General features: G+C 39.9%; 1 protein-coding gene across 1 annotated transcript in view; it reads left to right on the top strand.

Moving 5' to 3' along the window:
• Positions 1–21,805, top strand: part of LOC114667189 (gastrula zinc finger protein XlCGF57.1-like) — a 70,641-nt gene extending 48,836 nt beyond the window's left edge. Inside the window, exon 3 of the mRNA XM_028822405.2 lies at positions 19,860–21,805. Within this exon, the coding sequence (XP_028678238.2) occupies positions 19,860–21,116 (1,257 nt within the window). The 3' untranslated portion in view covers positions 21,117–21,805. The remainder of the gene's footprint in view (positions 1–19,859) is intronic.
• Positions 21,806–25,424: the final 3,619 nt, after the last annotated feature.

The raw sequence follows: 25,424 nt of genomic DNA, 5'->3' as shown, positions 1-25,424 counted from the left end.
TTACATTTATATTCATATCTACAACTAAACAACCTCTGAATTATATTAGCATCAGATTCAGAAATTGCATTGGTGAATTGACCTTCTTCTTGTTGAAGCGTCTTGGATCTGTACAAAATGAGGCATATTTTGTTTCTGACAATGTTTTCAGTCTCTTTTCTTTAACTTTTCATCTTTAATCTCGCTGTGCGTGTGTTTTGTTAGGTTTTCTTGTTACAATTCTCAAACAACATGCTTAGATGTTTTGACTCATTAGGAGTATTAAAGTGGCCTCTTTAAAGGAAAACTTAACAACCATTGAAAACATCAGCCCTAATGAAGATTGTATTATCAGAGAACTAAACCTAGAACTTACTTGTAAATAGACATTTTCAATGACTTCAGGCTTGAGATGCTCCAGTGCCTGCAACCCAAGTTATATTTCCTGTCCTCCTCTTTTATTTTTTTCTTCCAGCTGAGGTCTATCTTTAAAACCCCCTTTGGTGTTCTGTGATCTCCTCTCTTACCCTCTTTTTGATTTCCTTTGCTTATCTTTTTGAAAGCCTAACTACACCCTATAGGCTGCTTTGTACAAGACTAGGTACAGCCTTTCAACAGTACAATCAGTTTGGAAATGTGACCACTGTAGTCTTCTTCTTATTCATCTTTTTCCACTTCTGCATGAGGTTCTTGTGCTTGATCAACCTTCTCCATACAGAGCTTGGTCCTGCACCTCCTCGCCATTTTCCATTCGGATCTTCTACCCTCTTGTTTTATCCTCGAGCTGTTTCTAAAACCATTTCCCTTTCCTCTAAAGACCCTTTTCCTCCACATAATAATAATAAAATAATTCATTACATTTATATAACGCTTTTCTCAGTACTCAAAGCGCTATCCACACAGGGAGGAACCGGGAAGCGAACCCACAATCTTCCACAGTCTCCTTACTGCAAAGCAGCAGCACTACCACTGCGCCACTTATTTGTTACCATCATTTTACACTTCAACAGCATTATATTGTAGGTTTCCTCACTAACACCTAGTTCCATGTCTGCTCTCTTAATACCAAGTAACTTCATTTTATTTATTTATTTTTTTCTGAATGCCACTAATCTCTTGTTTGTGGTCCTTCATCTTTGGCTCTGTTTTCTTGATGTTGATTTTCAATTCTATCCTTATCTTTCCATTCCTTGACTTCTCTGTCCTTCCTCTTTCCTCTTTATAGCAAAGACTCTTCTCTTTGGTCACTATTGTGGTTTACTTGGTGCTGGCCTCTCACTGTCTTTTGGTCTGTGGGGTTATCCAGTTTTGATATTAACAAGTGGCTGTCTGGTTGAGAGTTAAATGACTGGTGACACAGAGAGTTTTTAATCCTTTTAGCTTTATTGAATTTCTAAGTATGGTGCCTATTAAAAAAAAAAAAGTATTCACCCCATTGGAAGTTTCACATTTTGTTGTTCTACGACACTGAATCACTGAATTTTCTTTGACAGTGATCAACAAAAAAGACTCTTTAATGGCAAAGTGAAAACAGATCTCTGTAAATTGATCTAAATTAAAAACAAATCTAAAACACAAAATAATTGATTGCATCACCCCCTTTAATATAACACACCTAATCATAACCGGTGCAGCCAGTAGGCTTTACAAGTAGCAGAATTAGTTGAGTGGAGGTCACCTGTCTGAGGTTTCAGCTGGTTGTAGTCTAAATGCACCTTTATGTGGAAAGGCCAGTGCTGAGTCAATATGGTGGCCTACCCTACACAATGAAGGCAAAAGAACAATCCAAGCAAATTTATGAAAACAGGATTGACTAGCAGAAGGCAGAGTTTGGAGACAAGAAAATATCACACAGAATATCTAGTTAAAGCAATCATTTAGAATTGGAAAGAGTATGGCAGAGCTGGAAATCTGCTTAGAGTAGGCAGTCCAGAAAAAAATAAATAATTGTCCTAGAAGGAGACTAGTGAAGGAGGCCATCCATAGACTTGTAATAGTTCTGAAGAAGTTACAGGCTACAGTGACAGACATAGGAGAGACTGTGCAGACAGCTGTTACCTGGGTGCTTCAGTAGTTGCACCCAGGTAAATCCTGGAGGAGAAGCTGATGAGTCTGAGAAACGTGTGCCAGTTTTGCAGAGATTTTTCTTCATTTTGATGTTAGTCTTTTTTTTCTGTTGATTAAGCCAAATGAAATGCACTGTGATGTAGTGTTATGTGACAATAATTTCCAAGGGAAGTAAAGTAAAACTAGTAAACTTCCAAGGGAGTGTGTGTTTTTTTATTCATTATCCTTTTTTCACTTTTTATATAAATATATAATTGTCGCCCTTTCTTCCGGATGCACTGGTGGGGCGAGGTGATTTTTTTTTTATTATTATTTGACTTCTTTTACCTATTGAAATGAGGAATTTTATCATTATTTAAAAACATTAATAATAATCTTTAATTGTGAGAGAAGTATGCTCATTACTTTTGTACAATAAACGTAAGATAGTTTGGAGCATCAAAAACAGCAGAAAGTTCTTGTGTTCACCTCCTATGTCCACTTAGACCACAATGGCAGTCCCAGGCAGCCAAAGCCAGTCCATCAGATTGGTCACACTAATGGCTACACTGGGACTTTTAACAAATACAAGAGCCGATGAGTGTAATTTGTGGATTAGGATATCCAGTAGCTAAATTCTTGCCCCTACTGATACTCTGCTTGACACACTATGCCAGGAGTGGCCCACTCTGAACCTTGAGAGCCACAGTGGCTACAGGTTTTCATTCTAACCATTTTCTTAATTAGTGACTTGTTTTTACTACTAATTAACTACATTCAATTTATTTGCTATTTAAGACTCAGACCCTTTAAATCAGGGCTGAGCAACGTCCGTCCTGGAGGGCCGCAGTGGCTTCAGATGTTTGTTCCAACCCAGTTGCTTCATGACAAATCATTCATTGTTGGTGAAGCACTTATTGCTCAAGTTTTGATTTTTTTGCTTCATTTTACTTGCCTCTCTTGTTAAGATTTGGATCCCTTAAAGCAATGAATACTGCTGTTTATAAAATGAGCAATTAACTGCTCCTTATTAGCAGTAAGATGCAAAACACAAAGGAAGCATCTAGCTTGTCTCTGTTTCCACCCCTGTGTATTCATCATTCACTATTTGGTCTAAATACTTGGAAGGAAACTGAAGAGAAAGTGATGATACAAGTATCATTAGAAAGGAAAAAAAGTATATAAGAATGAACTGACATGGTAAGATCTAAAACAGCAAAAAGCCATGAAATTAAATAAGATTGGTGAGGACTGACTTCTAATAAGCAACTGGGTTGGAAACAAAAAAACCTGCAGACACTGTGTCTCTCAAGGATCAGAGTTGGCCACCTTTGCTCTATGGCTTGCCATTTTATCATTTTATGTCCTCAGTTCTGTTATACCATTTTCTTAGGCTGAATACTTTCTAATCCAAGTTAATTCACAGTTATTCTGCTTTTGGCTAACCTCTTCATATAATTGATCCGTGTTTTACTGGACAAAAAAAGCTGCACAAAACAGCTAAAGTTCTGTCATGCAACTGAATGTTACCAGACCAGTGATTGTGGTAGATGAAGTTTTAGTCTTTGATATGACCACAGATCTATCTTATAATGATTCTGGTGCTACTTTTGCTCAGGGTCATTGTGATGTTGAGAAAATAGTTGTGCTTACTTTGCACACAGTGTCAGACTGTGAAAGGTAGCAGTCAACAGGTGAAAAGTCATTGTGGCCTACCTACCACACCACTGTCCATGAGCAGAGCTACACAAAGTAAGTATAAACCTACTGTTGTAGCTGACTGACATATAACTTAAACCGTTGTGACAAATTTATTGAGTGGCAGAGATGCTGAGATATTAGATAAGGGAGGTTTGGCACAGCAAGAGTGAGAACACTGAAGCTCAAAAGATCATGAGGGTTTCCTAAATTCAAAGTTAAAAAGAATACCGTAGCTATAATCAGTTGTTCTAGGCAAGAAGACTACGGCTCCTTCCTTTACAGTACATTCTGAGCCACACAGCCAGCTGTTTGCAACCAGTGATGTATAAAGCCATACTTGAGTGAAAATAGAGATGCATTACTAAAAAGTTACTCGGGTAAAAGTATATTTTCCTCTGAGCAGGCTACTCCAGTAGCAATTTTAAAGTAACTGATATTAGGTATATTAAAGTATCAAAAGTACACATAATTGTGGGATCTCACCCTGTTTTATATCAATTCATCCATTTTTGAAACCTAAATATCCAGGTCAGTGTTGCAGGTAAGCTGGAGCTCTTCTCTGCAGGTATTAGGCGCTAAGCAGGAACAAATCCTTGATGGAATGAACAAACACACCAGGCCAATTTAACATTGCCAGTCCTGGTCTTTGGACTGTAAAAGGAAAGTGGAGCACCCAGATGAAGTCCACATGACCATGGATATTCCACTCCGTGAACACCAAGGATTTGAACCCCATTTTCCTTCCTTCCACTATTACTAGGCTGCTTTACTGGGAACTGTTTATATTTAAATATTTGTGTGTGTATGAGTCGTATTACAATCACTAAAGTATGAGCACATAAGTATAACTTCAAGCAGTGACATTTAGTGCAAGCACACATCTTAATAATTGTATCCTAATTAATTGAGGAGGGCACTAATAAGGGGTTGTACCCCCATTTAAGGATGAGCTGATCTAAACCTGAAAACACCTTGAAAAAGTGAATTTTCATAAATCTAATTGCAATTTAAATGTAAAATATTTTTAAGCATTCCCTTGCCCCGAAAATAACCCCCATTTTTGTTTAAATTAAACTGAACTACATAAAAATTGCCAGAATTATTTTAATAATATTATCGGTCATTAAAACAAACCCTAGTAATATCCATCCATTATCCAACCCGCTGAATCCGAACACAGGGTCACGGGGGTCTGCTGGAGCCAATCCCAGCCAACACAGGGTGTGCACACACACACACACACCAAGCACACACTAGGGACAATTTAGAATCGCCATGTCTTTGGACTGTGGGAGGAAACCGGAGCGCCCGGAGGAAACCCACGCAAACACGGGGAGAACATGCAAACTCCACGCAGGGAGGACCCGGGAAGCGAACTCAGGTCTCCCAACTGCGAGGCAGCTGCGCTACCCACTGCGCCACCCTAGTAATATTTAATATTTAAAATCTATAACTAAATACTGATATATATATATATATTCACGGCATTCGTAGTCTGTGTCACAATCTGATTGTATGGGTGGTTACCTACCAGGTAACGCTTATGGTTGGCCAGCAATCTGCTAACATCCGCCACGGTGCCCTCAGTTTGTGAGGAGCAGATCATATATAATATATATATATATATATATATAATATATGTATTGTGACACCACCAGAGGGCGCACCAGCCAATCAATCGACACAGACGGACGCAGGAGGCACGCTTGTAAAAACACACGTAGTTTTATTTTCTTCTTTCTTGCGGGAAAAACACAGCAACACAGTCCTAAGCACAATCACAGCACAATATTCTTTTTTTTCTTTATACTCTTTCCTATCTCTTCTCCTCGGCAAGCTATGTCTCTCGACTCTGGCTCCCCGAGTACCGTCTGCAGGCTTCTTTTATATGTTTAGAAGTGCAAAACTGGGACATACCCCATAAGTATTAATAATAATTCATTTTATTTATAAGGCACTTTACATTAGTAGTAAATCTCAAAGTGCTACATAAAAATATATAACAGACAAAACAAGATAAAAACAACAATAAATAGTGGCATTCTTGTTAATATGCTTTCCTAGATAGAAAAGTCTTTAGCTGTTTTTTTTTTTAAATAGCCCACAATCTGCTGTGTTCTCAGCTTTTCTGGTAGGACATTCCAGAGCCGTGGAGCAGCGACTGCAAAGGCTTGGTCACCTATTGTACGAAGTTTGGTCACAGGGGGGCGAAGGCGGTAGGTATGCTAATCCTTAGGCTGTTATTGCAGCAAAAGGGTTATTGACAAAGTATTAATGTGTAGGGCTTGAATACTTCTGCAAACAAAGCCTTTTGGGTTTTTCTTCTTCAGTCAGATTTCTACAGAAAATGGTTTATTTTGACTTTGGAAGTGTAATGTTAGAGCGTAAGCGTTCATATTAAAAATATTGAATGGCTAAATATGTGTACAAATCTTTTGTCGTGCAGAAAATGATCATGACTTTCTATGGGATTGAATACTTTTGCACAACACCGTATTTATATATTAATTGGTCAAATTAAAGCAGTTATAAGAAATACTACAGTAGTAGATTTGTGGCAAGAAGATTCCGCATACGGCTCCAGTTTGGCTAGGGTCGGCTGTCTTTCTGGTTTCGCGACACACCACGCAAGGCGGTCTACCTTGGTAAATAGATCGCAGACATCAGAGCCGATGGTGAGGACTGTGCACAACTCACCGCACTTTACCGCCATAAACAATAACAACTCGCGACCCAAAGATTTACTCATCTTTTCACTACAATTACACCTAGCAAAACGGATTTCTTTAAGTGACTTTGTGCGTTATAAGCAGGAGTTTTACGCTGATTTGAAATGCAGTTAACTGTCTGTCTTTTTTCCTTTCCTACCCCATATAGTTCTCCGTGCCTGAAGTCTCCCAATCATATACACAACCCGTACCTCAGCTTTGGATTGAGTTATCTAAATCATGTGACATAAAGGCGCAACCTGATTGACTGTTCTGCGGAGCACCGCTAGCCCAATCATGTGACTAAAACACGCAATCTGTTTGGCTGTTTAGTGGCGCCGCTGACTCGCGGAAGCAACTGAAGATGACGTGAATGGAGTCTAGCAGCAGCAAACCTCCCCAGTCTTAAAGTTTTAGTAAATGTTCGCTGTATGAAAGTTGGATGTGTGTTTGAGGCAACGGGGCAAAGAGATTTAAAAGGAATCCTGTCGCCCAGAGACATAACGGTAAGCGATTAGAGCTGCTTATAGATAAAGGATTGTGCCTGCTTCTGAATTTGTTTGTACACCATTCTGTTTAAAACCAGATTGCACAGATATGTCTAATGTCCGCTCTGTTTATATCTTTCGTCTGTGTTCGAAAGTCGACCTAACCATTCCGTGTGTTCGCGTGTCCACGGCTCACTTCGTTTCACATTTTTGAATCTCATCTTCACTCCATAGCGCCCAGAAATGACGCCCATTGATGGCGGAAAGCATCTGCAGCAGTGGATCCCGGGGGAGTTCACTGAGATTGGTGCGGTTTTTCCATCAGTATTTTTCTTGACGTGCCGGTGTGGCACAACCGTAAGTACCGCAGGACAGAAATATAATTAACAGTACAGTCGACTACGCCACCTAGTGATTTAAATAAAGTGAGCGCTACCACTCTATTATCTCAGTTTTGAAGTTATCTTCTTATGAAGGAGGTTCTTTTTCTGAGGCTCCACGATATGAAACAGGTTAATTTTAAATATACGCACAATCTTCAATATATATACAGTGCATCCGGAAAGTATTCACAGCGCAATACTTTTTCCACATTTTGTTATGTTACAGCCTTATTCCAAAATGGATTAAATTCATTTTTTTCCCTCAGAATTCTACACACAACACCCCATAATGACAACGTGAAAAAAGTTTACTTGAGATTTTTGCAAATTTATTAAAAATAAAAAATTGAGAAAGCACATGTACATAAGTATTCACAGCCTTTGCCATGAAGCTCAAAATTGAGCTCAGGTGAATCCTGCTTCCCCTGATCATCCTTGAGATGTTTCTGCAGCTTAATTGGAGTCCACCTGTGGTAAATTCAGTTGGTTGGACATGATTTGGAAAGGCACACACCTGTCTATATAAGGTCCCACAGTTGACAGTTCACGTCAGAGCACAAACCAAGCATGAAGTCAAAGGAATTGTCTGTAGACCTACGAGACAGGATTGTCTTGAGGCACAAATCTGGGGAAGGTTACAGAAAAATTTCTGCTGCTTTTAAGGTCCCAATGAGCACAGTGGCCTCCATCATCCGTAAGTGGAAGAAGTTCGAAACCACTAGGACTCTGCCTAGAGGTGGCCGGCCATCTAAACTGAGTGATTGGGGGAGAAGGGCCTTAGTTAGGGAGGTGACCAAGAACCCGATGGTCACTCTGTCAGAGCTCCAGAGGTCCTCTGTGGAGAGAGGAGAACCTTCCAGAAGGACAACCATCTCTGCAGCAATCCACCAATCAGGCCTGTATGGTAGAGTGGCCAGACGGAAGCCACTCCTTAGTAAAAGGCACATGGCAGCCCGTCTGGAGTTTGCCAAAAGGCACCTGAAGGACTCTCAGACCATGAGAAAGAAAATTCTCTGGTCTAATGAGACAAAGATTGAACTCTTTGGTATGAATGCCAGGTGTCACGCTTGGAGGAAACCAGGCACCGCTCATCACCAGGCCAATAAAATCCCTACAATGAAGCATGGTGGCGGCAGCATCATGCTGTGGGGATGTTTTTCAGCGGCAGGGACTGAGAGACTAGTCAGGATAAAGGGAAAGATGACTGCAGCAATGTACAGAGACATCCTGGATGAAAACCTGCTCCAGAACGCTCTTGACCTCAGACTGGGGCGACGGTTCATCTTTCAGCAGTACAAAGACCCTAAGCACACAGCCACAATATCAAAGGAGTGGCTTCAGGACAACTCTGTGAATGTCCTTGAGTGGCCCAGCCAGAACCCAGACTTGAATCTGATTGAACATCTCTGGAGAGATTTTAAAATGGCTGTGCACCGACGCTTCCCATCCAACCTGATGGAGCTTGAGAGGTGCTGCAAAGAGGAATGGGAGAAACTGGCCAAGGATAGGTGTGCCAAGCTTGTGGCATTCTATTCAAAAAGACTTGAGGCTGTAATTGCTGCCAAAGGTGCATCGACAAAGTATTGAGCAAAGGCTGTGAATACTTATGTACATGGGATTTCTCAGTTTTTTTATTTTTAATAAATTTGCAAAAACCTCAAGTAAACGTTTTTCACGTTGTCATTATGGGGTGTTGTGTGTAGAATTCTAAGGAAAAAAATGAATTTAATCCATTTTGGAATAAGGCTGTAACAAAAGTGATGCGCTGTGAATACTTTCTGGATGCACTGTATATACATATGAAAAGACTGGCAAAATTCTCCGTTAATTCACGAAGTAGACTCTGGTGCAATCAAGGAGTAAGAGATAAACATAACACAGACAAACAGTTAACGGATAAAAAAGTAAAAATTTACAACATGCACAGGATAAGATACATCAAACTGGCTCTTGGATATCATTCTTTATAAATTTTACGCTGAAATACCCCAATGATTATAACCCCCCCCCCCCCCCCCCTTTGTTTTTAGAGTATTGAAGGCCTTCATTGTAATTTGATTTTTATGAATGACAATATAAGTTTACTAAATTTATAGTTACTACTTGGATATTTTTGGAATTTAGAATATTTGCATTTGCATAATAAGATATCTAGGGAACACCCTTGATCAAGTAGGGAAATGCAGCCATACCAGCCAAATGATTACTCATGCGTGTAATAATTCATACCACCCAGCCATTGTTATAATATGCATTGACATGACAAGCATATTAAACCTAAAAAATTAAGAATAGTATGTACTACAGATTGTATATTTACACTGAAGAACACTATTGGTTTTTTGTCAGCTTATATTGGCTACCTGTTATCACTTCTCAGGGAACTGACCGACAATTTGGAAATATCTCAGGCAGGCTTCACTCCATCATGCCTGCTGTTCTGAAAGCAATTAACCACTCAAGGAGGCACATTCAGTTTTTGTATGGTGTCAGTATACATACATAAAACATGATGAGTTTTTGCCAACATAACAAGGCAATTTACAGCAGCGTCTGGTTTTCCTAACATCTTCATAGCAATTTCCTGCAGTCATTGCAATAAGGGCATTTAGCTAGAATGAAGCTGCTTTTGTTAACTGTTAGCAGTGACATTCCATTAACACCCAATCATATGCAGTTTTAGTGGTGCAGCACAGCACTTCTGAACCGCTGTGTAGGTTTTATTGTGTTGCTTCACAGAGACTACGCTCATCGACTGTGTTTAGTTGCTTAGCGGCACACAATGCTTTATGGGGTACTCCTCCAGCCTGCCCCAAAGTGTTTGGCGATCATGTGGCAATTTCTCATGGCACACAATGCTTCACAGATGGCTTCTCCACCCCTATCCCTCTCTGAAATATTAGATAAGATTTGAAATTGCACGTGTTATTCACATCCACTTTTTGGTGTAAGCATATTTTCACACTTGAATCCAAGCAAAGCTTTATTAAAGAGACCCCTGGCATGGAACCACTTGTGATGTCATGTCAGTGTTCATAAAGTTTTTGGAATGTCAGAGTGCATACTCTGCTTGTGCGTGTGTGTGTTTAATATTTACACCCACAAAGTGTTTTCTATGTTACAGTATTTATTATGATTGGGTGTTAAGTACCTTTTTAAGAGCTAACAATATATATTTTACTTCCTTTGTCTTGCGGTGTGTGTTTTATTTTGCTCTCTAGATTTATTTCTACTGACCAGTTGTGCTATAATGGCCTATCCAGGTTCCTTTCCTGCTTTTCATCCAGTGAAGCCAAATTGAGCTGCATCCTCCATGTGTCTCAGAATCTTAACTGGGTTTGCAGAAGGGTGAATGTTCAGTGTATACTTGATAATGTACTTTACTCTTGCTTGTTGTTTGCTTGTGGTGATAAGTGATATTATCGGCAATTCCTGAATGATTACTTATTATCACCGATGAATGTTCCTTTGCCAATGATTTGAAACGTGATTACACTGTTTCAAATAATATACTTGTATTCAAATTGTTTAAAGACAGGCTTGTGAATGCATCATATTTACACTAGAACAAGAAATGCTTCTTCTTAAAACTTGAAATCTGATTGCTAATTTACATTTTTCCTCTTTTAAAATACAATCTGACAACCTTCTCTGTTGTGGGGTTCAAAGTGGTGGGTGTGCCATTTTGTACTCTGTTTTTATTGATAATGATGGCTCATGGAAGAGGCTGCCTGGGATATTATAAGTGAAGACAACAAGCAGAGCGGATATACTGTAGTGCTGCAATTATGACTGCTTTTGCAAAACCAGTGCATGTGTCATAGTCTATCTGGACTCATGAATGGAAAGGAGACTGGTGGCAAAAAAAAACCTGCTCTCATCGTTCACTGACTGGTGCTGGCTACCCAGTCTTGACATGCATTGCCTCACATTTTTCTGTACTTGTGAAAGATGGCATCTTTTGCTGAGATTTCAAAAATATATTCCCATCAGAAGCCAACATGATGGTTAATTGCCACTGGTGCTGGCTGTAACATCTTTTTAATTCTCTTTGGAATTCGCAAACCATCAGTAAACTTGTGCATTTGGGAATTGGGTTTTGTTCTCCGAACAGCTCTGCAGGAGACTTGCATTGGCCTTCCACAAGGGAAGCTACACATGTACACATGGATGGTGTTTGTGCAAATGACTGTTAGTTTATCTTTTGCAACAACCTTTGTGCTTTTCTGCTTAACAATGATGAAATGATTTCAATTTGAACACTCTAGACGAGAACAGGCCATTCAACCCAACAAAGCTCGCCAGTCCTATCCACTTATTTCTTCCAAAATAGCATCAAGTCGAGTTTTGAAAGTCCTTAAAGTCCTACTGTTTACCACACTACTTGGTAGTTTATTCCAAGTGTCTATCGTTCTTTGTGTAAAGAAAAACTTCCTAATGTTTGGGTGAAATTTACCCTTCACAAGTTTCCAACTGTGTCCCTGTGTTCTTGATGAACTCATTTTAAAATAACAGTCTCAATCCTCTGGACTCATTCACTTTATAATTTTAAACACTTCAGTCAGATCTCTTCTTAATCTTCTTTTGTTTAAACTGTTAAGGCTCAGCTCTTTTAATCATTCCTCATAATTCATTCCCTGTAGCCCTGGAGTCAGCCTAGTCGCTCTTCTCAGCACCTTTTCTTGCTCTTCTAGCTCACTATGCTCATTTACTTTAAAGCTAAAGTGTTGCCAGACTGGTGAGGTTGATTTCTTCTTCGCCACCAATCCATTCCTTTGTGATTTTTCAATAGTAAAGGAGGTATTTCAATGCCTTGTTACAAGGCACAGCCATTACCAATAAGGACACCCTGTGGTCAAAATGAAAGTTACAGGAATTTCAGAAAACCAATGTTAACTTACCCAGTTAAAATAGTGATGCTCTGCTCCAGTGATAACATCGTCAGTCGGTGATGTTTAAGGGGAGGATTTGTCCAGCTGAATATTTTAGAAATACCCAAACCCTTGCTTGTTGTATATAGTGCCTAGTGAGAATGTGCACTGTTAATGAGTCTGTGTCAAAGTTTTGCAGAAGTCCTAAGAAACAATAGTCGAGTGGGAAGATTAGATTATTATTCCTTGTAAAAGATTAAATGGAAAAAATGATTTGATAGAAATACAGTGTTACAAGTGACCAAAAGGAAAATAACAAGTAGTAAGACTGGGCGATAATCTGGTATATTCATTGGCCTCATGTAAATAGCATTTAAATTATGACAAACATATTTTGAATTGCAGCAGTAAACAGCATGACTGTGGACAAGCAAGTACTGACACAAAATGGATTTGACATACCGTATATACTCGCGTATAAGTTGGTTCTTGAAACTTGAAAAATCGAACATAAAATCAGACCCGACTTAGACACCCGTTCAAATATACAACACTTAATTTTTTTTTTTTTTTTGCATGTTCTTGCCTCCTCAGTTTCTCAGACACATCGAATTTTGTTGCAGCAGGACAGTTACCAATTTCTTTTGCTACTTCAACGACATTTAATTTAAAACCAGCTTCATATATTCTTCTGATCGAATGCTCCATCATAGATAAGGGATGCTCTTAAGATAAAGGTGTATGAGGGTGTGAGATACAAAGAACACAAAATGGTGCAAACGTCACTTTGGAATAATTTGGTTATTACCACGTGGGCACAATAGAGAGAGAGGGGTTTGGAGTACACGATGATACAGCGCATTGCCGCACCCACATAGGAATTAAAAGGCAGTGTGCTCCATGGTTACTCTCTCAGGTGGCCGTTAGCATATCATAATCTCTTGTGCCAATAGTGTGAGTTTTCCACATTCGACTTATATGAGCGACATTATAAAATACCAAAAATTATACTGCAAAATCAAGTCCTGACTTATCCGCGGAAGAACTTATCCACGAGTATATGCGGTAATGCCATTAATAATATGAATAAAGTAAATACTCTGATCACAGCAAGCGCAATTTGCATTAAACTTGCACCTGAAACTATTTTGCTGGCCTGCCATATTACACTTTTCCTACCCACGTTATGTGTCAAATATTGGCAGTCTCTCACAGTTCTGCCCCACAAATATTCATCTTCTAATCTGTTGTACCTGAACACTACACTTATTTTATTCCTCATAATTTGACATGAAACTTTATGAATTACTGAGGACAAGATGTGGTAGGGTGTGTGTAAAGTGTCTGACATGCCCTAAAGCTTGATGAAGGAGGTATTTGAGAGCTCTGTTTCTGCTATTCTCATCCTGAAGGTACTGTTCAGATTGAATTAAATGTTTTTGTTTTTTTGCAGGGAGCAAGAGGCAGCTGACATTTTCAATAACTCTTAGATGGATACAACAGAGATGTGCCATGCTGACATGTATACTGTAGAGAAAATTGCTGTTAATATTAAAAGGGAGGTGGAGGAGGACTGTGAGTGGGAATCTGATCACCCTAAACCGGAGAGGCTCTGCATTAAGGATGAGGATTGTGACTCTGAAACAATAGGCATTAAAGAAGAGGGTGTCAAGTCCTTCCTGATTGATACACAGAAACATGTACTTACTGACAACGTCAAAGGAGAAGACCTCCATTCAGAGTCTGCTCATTGGTATGAATGTCAAGAGAGATGCTGTTCATTTGAGGTGTATTCAGTCAAAGTGAAATCTGACTCCGATGAGGAAATGTCATCAAATAGGGCCTTGGAAAATCAACCATCATCAAATAAATCTGGAGAAAGTAAGTGGGGGGAAAAAATAATACAAGTTTGGGGGGGGGGGGGGTTGCCAGTAAGATCCATGCAGGTGGTGCAGTTGTAGCTCTGCTGTTTTGCAGTAAGGAGGTTGTGGGTTTGCTTCCCAGGCCCACCCTGTGTGAAGAATGCTTTGAGTAGTGAGAAAAGTGCTATATAAATATAAAGAATTATTATTTACCTAAGGTGGAACTGTTGTGTATTTAATATTATTCTTGTTTATTTTATTGTAAAAGCGTAAAAAAAAGAGAGAGAAATGAGTACACAATACTTAACACTAGAATTACCAAAGCCTATGAAAAAACTTGTAAATCCGGCCCACCTTAAATCCCATCGCACCTCTCCGTCAGCGTCTTTTGTCCCGTAAATGTGCCAATAAAGACAAGCAGCAAGCAGCCTGCTATTCCATCCCCCCAACAGCCGCAGAACATGCACAAAGTTTTCCCAGCTCATGCCTTGATTATATGGGAGTGAAGTGCTGGAGTTTTAGAATGGAAATAATAGATCGTTATTTGGAACACATGCATTTCATGTGTGTTTCGTTTCTACAGTAATCTGTATAAACACATTGTTAAAACAGAAACTTTGTCATATTTTAGTAATAAATGTTACAATAAATGTTACAAAATGTAGGCATAAACTATAGAATGTGTGAAACCTGAAGTCCAAAGATCAAATAAAACTTTCACAAAAGGTTCAAGGACGATAATTAAGAGTCCCCCGGTTCAATCCTGACTGCCTCCTATATTTACCATTTTCAGTTTTCACTCCCAGGTAATCAAGGCATGAGTTGGCAGAACTTTGTGCACGTTTTGCAGTGGTGGGGGGATTAGAATAGCAGGCTGCTTGCAGCTTGTCTTTATTGGCACATTTACAGGACAAAAGACGCTGATGGAGAGGTGCGATGGGATTTAAGGTGGGCCGGATTTACAAGTTTTTTCATAGGCTTTGGTAATTCTTGTGTACTCATTTCTCTCTCTCTTTTTTACGCTTTTGCAATAAAATAAACATCACTATGTTAACAAAAACCTCTCTGACGGAGAGGTGCGAAGGGATTTAAGGTGGGCCGGATTTACAAGTTTTTTCGTATGCTTTGGTAATTCTAGTGTTAAGCTCACTGTTCAAAAACCAAAAAGCTCCACTTTGATCTTATCATTTTGTATGCACAGAGAGCTCTGTTTTTTGTAAATCACTCTGTTTTCAAGCATCCCATTCATTTGAAGGCTGCACTTTTTTTGTTTTGCATCTTTTAAACAACAGTGCCTAAATCTTAAACATTTCACGCTTTGCAGATGCACCTCTTGGTTGGGGGAATCACTAATAATATTAAATGCACTGAAGTGCAAATATACAGTACACGTAGCACCTAGAATATTTAACCTTTATTTGAATATTTACTGAATATTCAAACTAGGGCTGTCAGATTGAAGTTCAATATTCCAATCTAATTCAAATATATGAGAAAAAATATCTTACTGAAAAACAAAAACTAACATATGATTATAAAAGTAAAGTTGTTAATGTAGTGATGAGTTTGTACGCAGTTTGTGTGAGGAACTTGCAGATTTGGGTGTAAATGCTGATCCTAATGTGATGTGGGAGACCTTCCGTGACAAGACCCTGAAGGTTGTTGAGGGTTGTGTTGGTGTTACTGGTGTTCCCAGAAGGAGGCGTTTCATCTTGCAGGGCCCCCTAGATATCATTGAGAGGAGTCACAGCGCATGGCTCAGTGGCAACTCTGGTTTGTACCGGGAACTGAAAAGGATGGCTGCAAGGGCTCCGAGGGCAGATAAAGAGGCGTTTGTTAGAGGAATCTGTGCGCAAGTGACACACCATCTGTGGTCTAGAGGCCCACGTCCTGCTTACAGAGGAATCGAAGCATTACGCACATCTAAATCTGTTCCTCGGAGAGCCGCAGTCTGGTCGGCTGATGGTCCTTACGGATGACACTGCAGTTGTGACTCGCTGGGCTGGCTACTTTGAGCAGTTGTTCAAAACTGATCCTCTGGCTAGAACATTGGATATCTCTGGGTCCATGGTCCTTGAGGCTGATCCTCCAATTAGCTGTGAACCACCCAGTCTCGCTGAGATTGCACAGGTGGTGAACCAGCTGAGGCGGGGGAAAGGCTGCAGGGATCTGTAGTATCTGGGGTGAACTTCTCCAGGCAGGTGGTAAGGCTGTCCTCTGGGCATTGCAAGCAGTCTTTGCTTCCATTTGGGAAACTGGCATCATCACAGCTGACTGGAAAATGGGACATGTCGTCCCTATCTGGAAAGGGAAGGGTGATCGCCTGGATTGCAGCAACTACAGGGGGATAACACTGCTCTTGGGGCCTGGTCAGGTCCTTGCTAGAGTCATCCTCAATAGGATCCGTGATCACTTGCTCACCTACCAGCGACCGGAACAGTCTGGTTTTACGCCTAAGAAGTCTACCATCAACCGCATCCTGGCACTGAGGGTTCTAATGGAGCTCAAACACAAATATCAGTAGAGTTTCTTTGTAGCCTTTATCGATATTCGTAAAGCGTTCAATTCAGTTGATGGAGCTGCCCTGTGGGACATCCTGAGGGTCGCGGGATTCCCTTGAGGTTGCTGGATGTCATGCCCAGCCTATACTCTGATGCTGTGCAGAGTGGAACCTCTATGTTTTTCCCAGTTGATTCTAGGGTTTGTCAGGGGTGTGTTCTTGCTCCTACTCTGTTCAATGCTTGCATGGACTGGGTGTTGGGCAAGGTCGTGGGGTCCAGCAGCTCTGAGGCATCTGTTGGTGAAGAAAGATTCACAGATCTTGACTTTGCTGACGATTCTATGATCTTAACAGAGTCAATGGAGGCTCTGATCAGGGCGCTCGAGAGAGTAAGCGAGGAGTCTGAGTGTCTGGGTTTGTGAGTGTCCTGGATAAAAACCAAGATCCAGGCCTTTAATGACCTCTTGGGCACAACCATCAGCAGTGTGTCTGTCTGCAGAGAGAGTGTTGACCTTGTTGAGAGGTTTACTTAACTTGGCAGTGACATTCATGTCTCTGATGACTCTTCCTATGAAGTCAGTAGATGGATTGGGATTGGGAGAGCATGGGGGGGTCATAAGGCCGCTGGAAATGGGTGTGTGTGACCAATGTCCAAGTCTTTAGAGTCCTGGTGCTTCCTGTCTTGCTACATAGTTGCGAGACATGGACGCTATCCAGTGACCTGAGGAGACGACTGGACTTTGGTATTGTGTCTCTCCAGAAAATCCTTTGGTATCGTGGGTTCCGCTATAAATCAGCTGTTCATAGAAATTGTTAGGTAAAATGCTGCTAAGGACAAACATGGTGGTGTCTGTCATAGCACCTCCTCAGTATGACCACCACTGTGCCTCTGTTGAAATTAGGAAGGCATCTGATAGCAGGTTAATATTCCCAGACTTCCCAAAAAGTGAGGACTGTGGTGAGTCTTTAAGAAGATAGAGGGTGTTGAGGGACCATAGGAGATCATCAGTAATGTGGACCCCAATGCTTCCACTTTCAAGTGCTGACTCCCAGAATGTAAATAGAAGCACTGCAACCACTAAATCTCCTGTAGTTGATGATTGGCTTCTTTGTTTGACATATAGATTTTTGTATTTACACTAGTCAGTAAGCAGCTGAACCTCCTTGCAATAGGTGGCCTCTTGAATGATAGCACTCAGCCACACTATTGTTGTCATCTGTAAACTTGAAAATGGAGTTCAGGTCACAAATGAAGGAGGACAGTAGGAGTGCACTAAACATACCGCTGCAGGATGCTCAGGTAGACTGAGTTCTATTCCTAGATGTGTGTTCCATAACTCAAGTAGTCAGAAGCCTGCCAATCCAGTCACACAAGATGTTAACATCTGGAGATTCATGGTGTTGAATGCTGAACTAAACCCCATATTCTTGTTGTCCAGGTGGGTTATTGCTGCGTTAATGGCTCTGGAAATATCATGGTTTATGTGATTGCAAAACTGACACAAGTTCTCTGCATCAGGTACCCTGGACTTCATATGTGCGGTATAACAAGCATACTCATTGAGACATGTGACTAGAAGGGCATTTTGGAATTAGAAAACAATGTTGGTTGTCTTAAAGCAGCTGGTGATTACGGTGAGAGTTAGGGACATATTGAAGGTGTCAAAGAAGATCATGTTGTGAGTATGCAACTGGAGCTGCTGCCTGGACCTGGAGCTTTACTGTGCATACTGTCAACAGAGCTGTTAGGCGAGAAGGATGTAAATGGTTATTTGACAGGTGACTTTGCTCTTAGTGTTGTAGTGTGGTTTAAAAGGCATCTCCTAAGGGACAATGATTTTCAAGATAAGCATGTGATGAAGAGTAAAGTGCAGGGGATAGTTGGAAAAAGTAGGCCAATGTCAAAACTGAAAGACAAAAATTGCCATTAACCTAAAATCTAAATACACAAGATAAAAAGTCACTGGCGAAACTAGATTTGAAATTCTGAACCTGTTATTTAGATTTGCAAATTATGTTCAATTTTATTTGTTGTCATCTTATATTAAGGAATAGAAATTTTGTCATGATAGGTCATGTGACTGGCAATGGCCCTAGTAACCATAAACAAGATGGTAGTACCCATAAAACTGAAACACAAAGTGACATCAGTGTATAACAAAACAACATTGTATGAAATAAAATCCCTTTGAAATATCCAACCACATTCTCACTTGGACTCTATGACTGCTTGTGTATGTCCATCCATCCATTATCCAACCCGTTGAATCCGAACACAGGGTCACGGGGGTCTGCTGGAGCCAATCCCAGCCAACACAGGGCATAAGGCAAGAACCAATCCCGGGCAGGGTGCCAACCCACCGCAGTGCTTGTGTATGTTCATTATAATTCTAAGTTTTTATACTGAAGCAGTTTTATTTTTGACTAGCTGTAAAAAGTCCAGGGTCCTAGAAACCATGGATTCTGGCACTTCAATCAATCAATCGCCTCGCTTGTGTATTAGTGGCTAAGCAACTTTCACTTTCCTCTGCGGTTTTGTTTTGCTAACATGCACGCTTTGCTTCTCTGTCAGCGGCTAAGCAAGTTTCCCTCTCCTCCGAGGTTTCGTTTTGCCGACGGGCTCACCACGTTTGTGTATTAGCGGCAAAGCAACTTTCACTTTATTTGGCGGTTTCACTTTGGCAACAGAGTCACTTTCTTTGAGCTTCGTGCTGTAGCCTCACACTTCCGGGCCAGATTGACACACACACTTCCACGCATAGATGTTTATATATAAGAGAATTTTTTCTTTTTTTTCTTTTTTTAATGCATATTTCTTTCTGACTTATTCTTTCTCAATTTTATATGCTCTCTCTTGTGGCTTTTACCAGAGAATAGACTTCACTGTTTCTGATTATGCACTTCTGTTTTTTCTGTTTAGACCTCCTACATGCATTTTCTGATGTTATCAGTCACTGTTAATTCATTTTTTTCTATTTTAGTGGATCTGTCATTAGTTTAACAAAAGTTAGCATCAGTGTTTGGGGCATTGTTATGAGTTGGGTTAATTTGAGCAGGAATTAGCTATCTTAATCTAAATAGTAGGCTTTTGTCGGATCTTATTTTAAACATTCTTCTAAAATTGTGCATTTGTGAATTTCTACAGGTATTCAACATGATGGGAGCACCTCCTTGTCTTCATTTCGGCAGATTTCCTTTCACTGCAGATCGCAACAGACAGCACTTAAAGGAAACGTGAAGAAAGCAATGTCTGTATCAGAAATTTCAATACCAACAACCCTGCAATATCATTCTATGACTGCTGTGAACTCTCAACATGAGGTGAACAGCACAAATTCAATTGATTTGTATATTGAACATGAGCAAACAAAAAGTTTGAAATGCAAATCTAAAAAAGAACGTAATCATTGTATTCCTACAAAACGGAAGTCTCACTTCTGCTCTGAATGTGGTAAACAATTCTCAAAAAAGAGCCGTCTTGAAACCCACATGAGAATCCATACTGGAGAAAAGCCATATCATTGTAATGCATGTGGCAAACGATTCTCTGATAAAAGCTATTTTTTGCTCCACACAAGGAGTCACACTGGAGAGAATCCTTATGGCTGTTCTGAATGTGGCAAACGATTTGCAGTAAAGAGTCATCTTGAAACCCACACAAGAATTCACACGGGAGAAAAACCATTCCAGTGTAAGGAATGTGGCAAACGGTTTTCAGTAATGAGCAGTCTTCGAAGTCACACAAGGATTCATACTGGAGAGAAGCCGTACCGCTGTCCTGAATGTGGTGAGAGATTCACTCACTGGAGTGTTCTTCAGAACCACACAATTGTTCACACTGGAGCAGCGCCATATTGCTGTTCTGAATGTGGCAAGCAGTTTTCAAACAGGAGTAATTTTCAGGCCCATAGAAGAATTCACACTGGAGAAAAGCCGTATCACTGTGGTGAATGTGGCAAACAATTTTCAAATAAGAGCAATCTTCGAAGACACACAAAAATTCACATTGGAGAGAAAAATTACTGCTGTTCTGACTGTGGTAAACTATTCTTATTGTTGGATGATCTTCACAGCCACAAAAGAATTCACACTGGAGAAAACCCCTTTCACTGTCATGAATGTGGCAAACAGTTTTCAAATAAGAGCAATCTTCGAAGACACACAAGAATTCACATTGGAGAGAGAAAATACTGTTGTTCTGAATGTGGTAAGCGATTCTTACAAATGGATGATCTCCACAGCCACAAAAGAACTCACACTGGAGAAAAGCCCTATCACTGTAATGAATGTGGCAAACGATTTTCAGTTAAAAGTAACCTTCGAAGACACATAAGACTTCACATGGGAGAAAAGCCATATTGCTGTAACGATTGTGGCAAACGATTCTCTACCAGATGTAGTTTTCAGAGACATTCAAAGCTACATTGGAGTAAAGAAAATGAAAAAACTGACAAAAAGGAAACTGAAACATTTTGGAGAAATCTACACAACACTACCCAAGAATGTACAAAAGAAGCAGAATGGAGAAGTAATCTATACACAGATATAGAAAACACACAAGTAAAAGAAATGAAATAGTTTGAAGCAGCAGCCAAAGTAATAGAAATAGCACTCCAAGAAGAGCTACTGACTCAGATCCTGACACCATACCCAGCTTGTGTCATACTCAAAACTAACCCCCAATATCAACATATGGCCAAGTGTGAAAAGAGGTTAATGTGTCCAATGTAGGTGATACCACAGTGACCCATCACAGGAGCAACTTTCCTTTGACCAAACTGGAGAAAGCCCAAGTAGCAAAAAGCTACCAACCCTATAACTGACTCTCTTAAAAGCAGTTAACATAAGAATTTACAGTCACTTGGATCAGAATTAGAAAATGTAGCAGTAGAAGGAGGATCAAAGAAGGCCTCAGACCAGATATTGTTAAGGTAACTAAGGACATCACTGAATACTACAAGAAAGGCAGAACCCCAATGCCGTCTGCAGAACCACCAAAGAATTCATGCTAAAGAGAACCCTCATTTTTATTCTGAATAGGGCTTTTGTCCATTGTCAATTGTTTGCCATATCAGTGTAATGAATGTGGTAAATGATTTTTGTGAATTAACTGTTTGATGGATTAGACAAGAATTCACATTGGACACAGATAGGATTTACAATCACCAGGATCTAAGTGATTGGCAATTAAACAGAACAACAACGAGAAGGTCATAAATCACAAAAGAACAGTTATTGTGAACTAAAGTAAGGGTGCTATAAGAAAGGGGAAAAAAAACAGCAACAACAGTAATAGTGTGGTGTGGATCAAGCATAAAAATCCTTTGATAAGTTACCTCACAGCTGTATACTCAAATGCGTTAAACTGGATAAAATATTCTCAGTTCCGAAAAATTTCACTTATATCACTAGGCATCACTGGCAAACATCCCTGATTCTCCACCACGACAAAGGCCAAACCACAATTATAAAAGGAAAAATGAAATGGTGGAATATTCCAAGGAAACTTTTTAATTGGCATTCTGTCTGGAGTTAAAGGAATATCTTACCCAAAGGCTATTTTTATATATATATATATATATATATATATATAATACAGTGTTTCCCAGGTCTTGTATTAATTTTTACTCCAAAATATACACACTGGCTTATTTTCAGGGGATATCTTCTATTTATTCATATACAACAATATACATTTATCCAAATACAGTCATGTCATCTTCTTCTGGAATATCATCACAACTCTCCACATTCAAACCCTGAATTCCAGCCTGAATTTCTTGCCACTCCAAGCCACTTTTAGGATCCTCCAGGATCGATGTGCGCAGTTCGATGTGGTGAAGCAAAAAGCTGACATACAATTGCATTTGTGGTGTTTTGATATTCAAGCGTCGCCTATTCCCCATTGTAATGACACAATACATTTTAAAAGTCTCACCATCTTCTGTGCCATCTTTTTTTTTTTTTTTTTAATTTTTTTTTTTTTTGTACCTTTCAATACCGTCAGAATGTACACCGGCATATTTGAGCCACAGAGAAAAAAAAAATAAGGACATAATGAAAATGTCTATTTTGTGGTTAAAGTGGAAATTTCAGATAGAATCTCGAAATGTCCACTTTAATCCCGTAGTTTATCATTAAAGCAGACCGTCGTAAACGTCATCTTAAAACCAACCCAGTTGTTAAATCGCAACGCGCTTCTGGGACTTCCTACTGCACTGACGGCAGCGACAAGCAGCAATAGATAGCCACACAGAACACATTCAATTTATAATATTCCAGCTCGCTGCACATTTAGAATTCTTAGATTTATACTTGATATCACTTTCATGATGAAATACATTAAAGTATGTATGTTACATTTTACAGATAAGGCGTTAACTTTGCTTAAATAATGAATACTGTGTGGAAAGATCAGTCTCGACACAGACAGGGAGACACCAATGTTCAAATCGCCACACACGTTTATTTACAATATTTAAAATAAATAGTGTCCTGCACACAACCCAGTGCCTCTGCACCATACACCCTCAGTCCAGGCCTTTCAAACTCTTGTCCTCTCCTCTCCTCCGAGCTTCATCCTCTTCCACCTGACTCCAGCTGATGACTGGAGGGAGGCGGCCCCTTTTATGTCCACCCGGACGTAAGCTTCCTGCTGCACTTCCTGGTGTGGCGGAAGTGCCGCATGAGCACCTGGAAGCACTCTGGGTGACCCTGGTACTGACGTCCAGGTGCCCCCTGGCGGTGACCACGGGCCTCTATGGGCATAGTCCCTCTCTGGTTGTGGCTGGCTGGTTGAGAGTTAAATGACTGGTGACACAGAGAGCTTTTAATCCTTTTAGTTTTATTGAATTCCTGTGTATGGTGCCTATAAAATAAAAAGTATTCACCCCATTGGAAGTTTCACATTTTGTTGTTCTACGACACTGAAATTTCTTTGACTGTGATCAACAAAAAAGACTCTTTTTAGTGTCAAAGTGAAAACAGATCTCTGTAAATTGATCCAAATTGAAAACAAATCTAAAACAAAAATAATTGATTGCATCACCCCCTTTAATATAACACACCTAATCATAACCGGTGCAGCCAGTAGGCTTTACAAGTCACAGAATTAGTTGAGTGGAGGTCACCTGTCTGAGGTTTCAGCTGGTTGTAGTCTAAATGCACCTTTATGTGGAAGGGCCAGTGCTGAGTCAATATGGTGGCCTACCCTACACAATGAAGGCAAAAGAACACTCCAAGCAAATTCATAAAAACTAGATTGACTAGCAGAAGGCAGAGTTTGGAGACAAGAAAATCTCACACAGAATATCTAGTTAAATCAATCATTTAGAATTGGAAAGAGTATGGCAGAGCTGGAAATCTGCTTCGAGTAGGCAGTCCAGAAAAAACTAAATAATCATCCTAGAAGGAGACTAGTGAAGGAGGCCATCCATAGACTTGTAATAGTTCTGAAGAAGTTACAGGCTACAGTGACAGACATAGGAGAGACTGTGCAGACAGCTGTTACCTGGGTGCTTCAGTAGTTGCAGCTTTACCACAAGACACTGGGAAATCCTGGAGGAGAAGCTGATGAGTCTGTGAGAAACATGTGCTCTGGGAGAAGATTTGTTTTCCAGCAAGACAACACCACCAAGCATAAAGCCAAAGCCATGCAGGAATGGGTTAAAAACCTCATTGACTCTTTCACACACACCAGGATATCAACATTGTCCAGATCTCAATCCAATTGAAAATTTGTGGCAGCACTTGAAAAATGCTGTTCATTCACAGTCCCTATGACACCTGATAGAGCTCAAGCAGCTTTGGTAAGAACATTGGGGAGAAATAAGAGATGGTGAGAGAGAGAGAGACCTCTGCGCGCACACACACACTCAAGACTGTCATGGCTGCCAAAGCCACCTCTGCTAAATACTGAATACTCATTCAATTAACTATTTTGGGTGTTATGTTTGTAACTAACAGGCCAATTTTGCAGAGATCTTTCTTCATTGTGACACAGAGAAAAGCCAAGCAAAATGACACCTTTTATTGGCTAATTGATTACAACTTGCCTGAAGAAGGTGCCTGAGTTGCCTCGAAAGCTTGCATATTGTAATCTTTTTAGTTAACCAATAAAAGGTGTCCTTTTGCTTGGCTTTTCTCTACGTTCATAATGGCTAACACGGTACAACTCCCTAGTACTTCATTGTGACATTAAAGAGTCTTTTTTTTCTGTTGATTTAGCAAAATGAAATATACTGTGATGCAGTGTTAGGTGATAATAAGTAAAGTAAAATTAGTAAACTTCCAAGGGAGTGCGTATTTTTTATACATTATCTTTTTTTTTCTACTTTTTACATAACTATATATATATATATATATATATATAATGTGTGTGTGTGTGTGTGTGTGTGTAAAAAAAAAAAAAAAAAAAAACCTTCACCCACCAGTGCCTCCGAGAGAATAGGTGACAATTAGTTGTTTTTTTTTTATTATTATTTTTACGTATCGAAATGAGAATTTTTCATTTCATCATTATTTAAAAAAAAAAAAAAACTTTAATTGTGAGAGAAGTATGCTCATTACTTTTGTACAATAAACTTCAGATACTTTGGAGCATCAAAAACAGCAGAAAGCTCTTGTATTCACCTCCTATGTCCACTTAGACCACAATGGCAGTCCCAAAGCCAGTCCATCAGATTGGTCACACTAATGGCTACACTGGGACTTTTAACAAATACAAGAGCCGATGAGTGTAATTTGTGGATTAGGATATTCAGTAGCTAAATTCTTGCCCCTACTGATACTCTGCTTGACACACTATGCCAGGAGTGGCCCACTCTGAACCTTGAGAGCCACAGTGGCTACAGGTTTTCATTCTAACCATTTTCTTAATTAGTGACT

The sequence above is a fragment of the Erpetoichthys calabaricus genome, chromosome 1, assembly GCF_900747795.2.
Source record: "Erpetoichthys calabaricus chromosome 1, fErpCal1.3, whole genome shotgun sequence".
Lineage (NCBI taxonomy): Eukaryota > Metazoa > Chordata > Cladistia > Polypteriformes > Polypteridae > Erpetoichthys > Erpetoichthys calabaricus.
The sequence above is the reverse complement of the archived record's forward strand: the minus strand, read 5'-3'. Positions and strand labels throughout refer to the sequence as shown.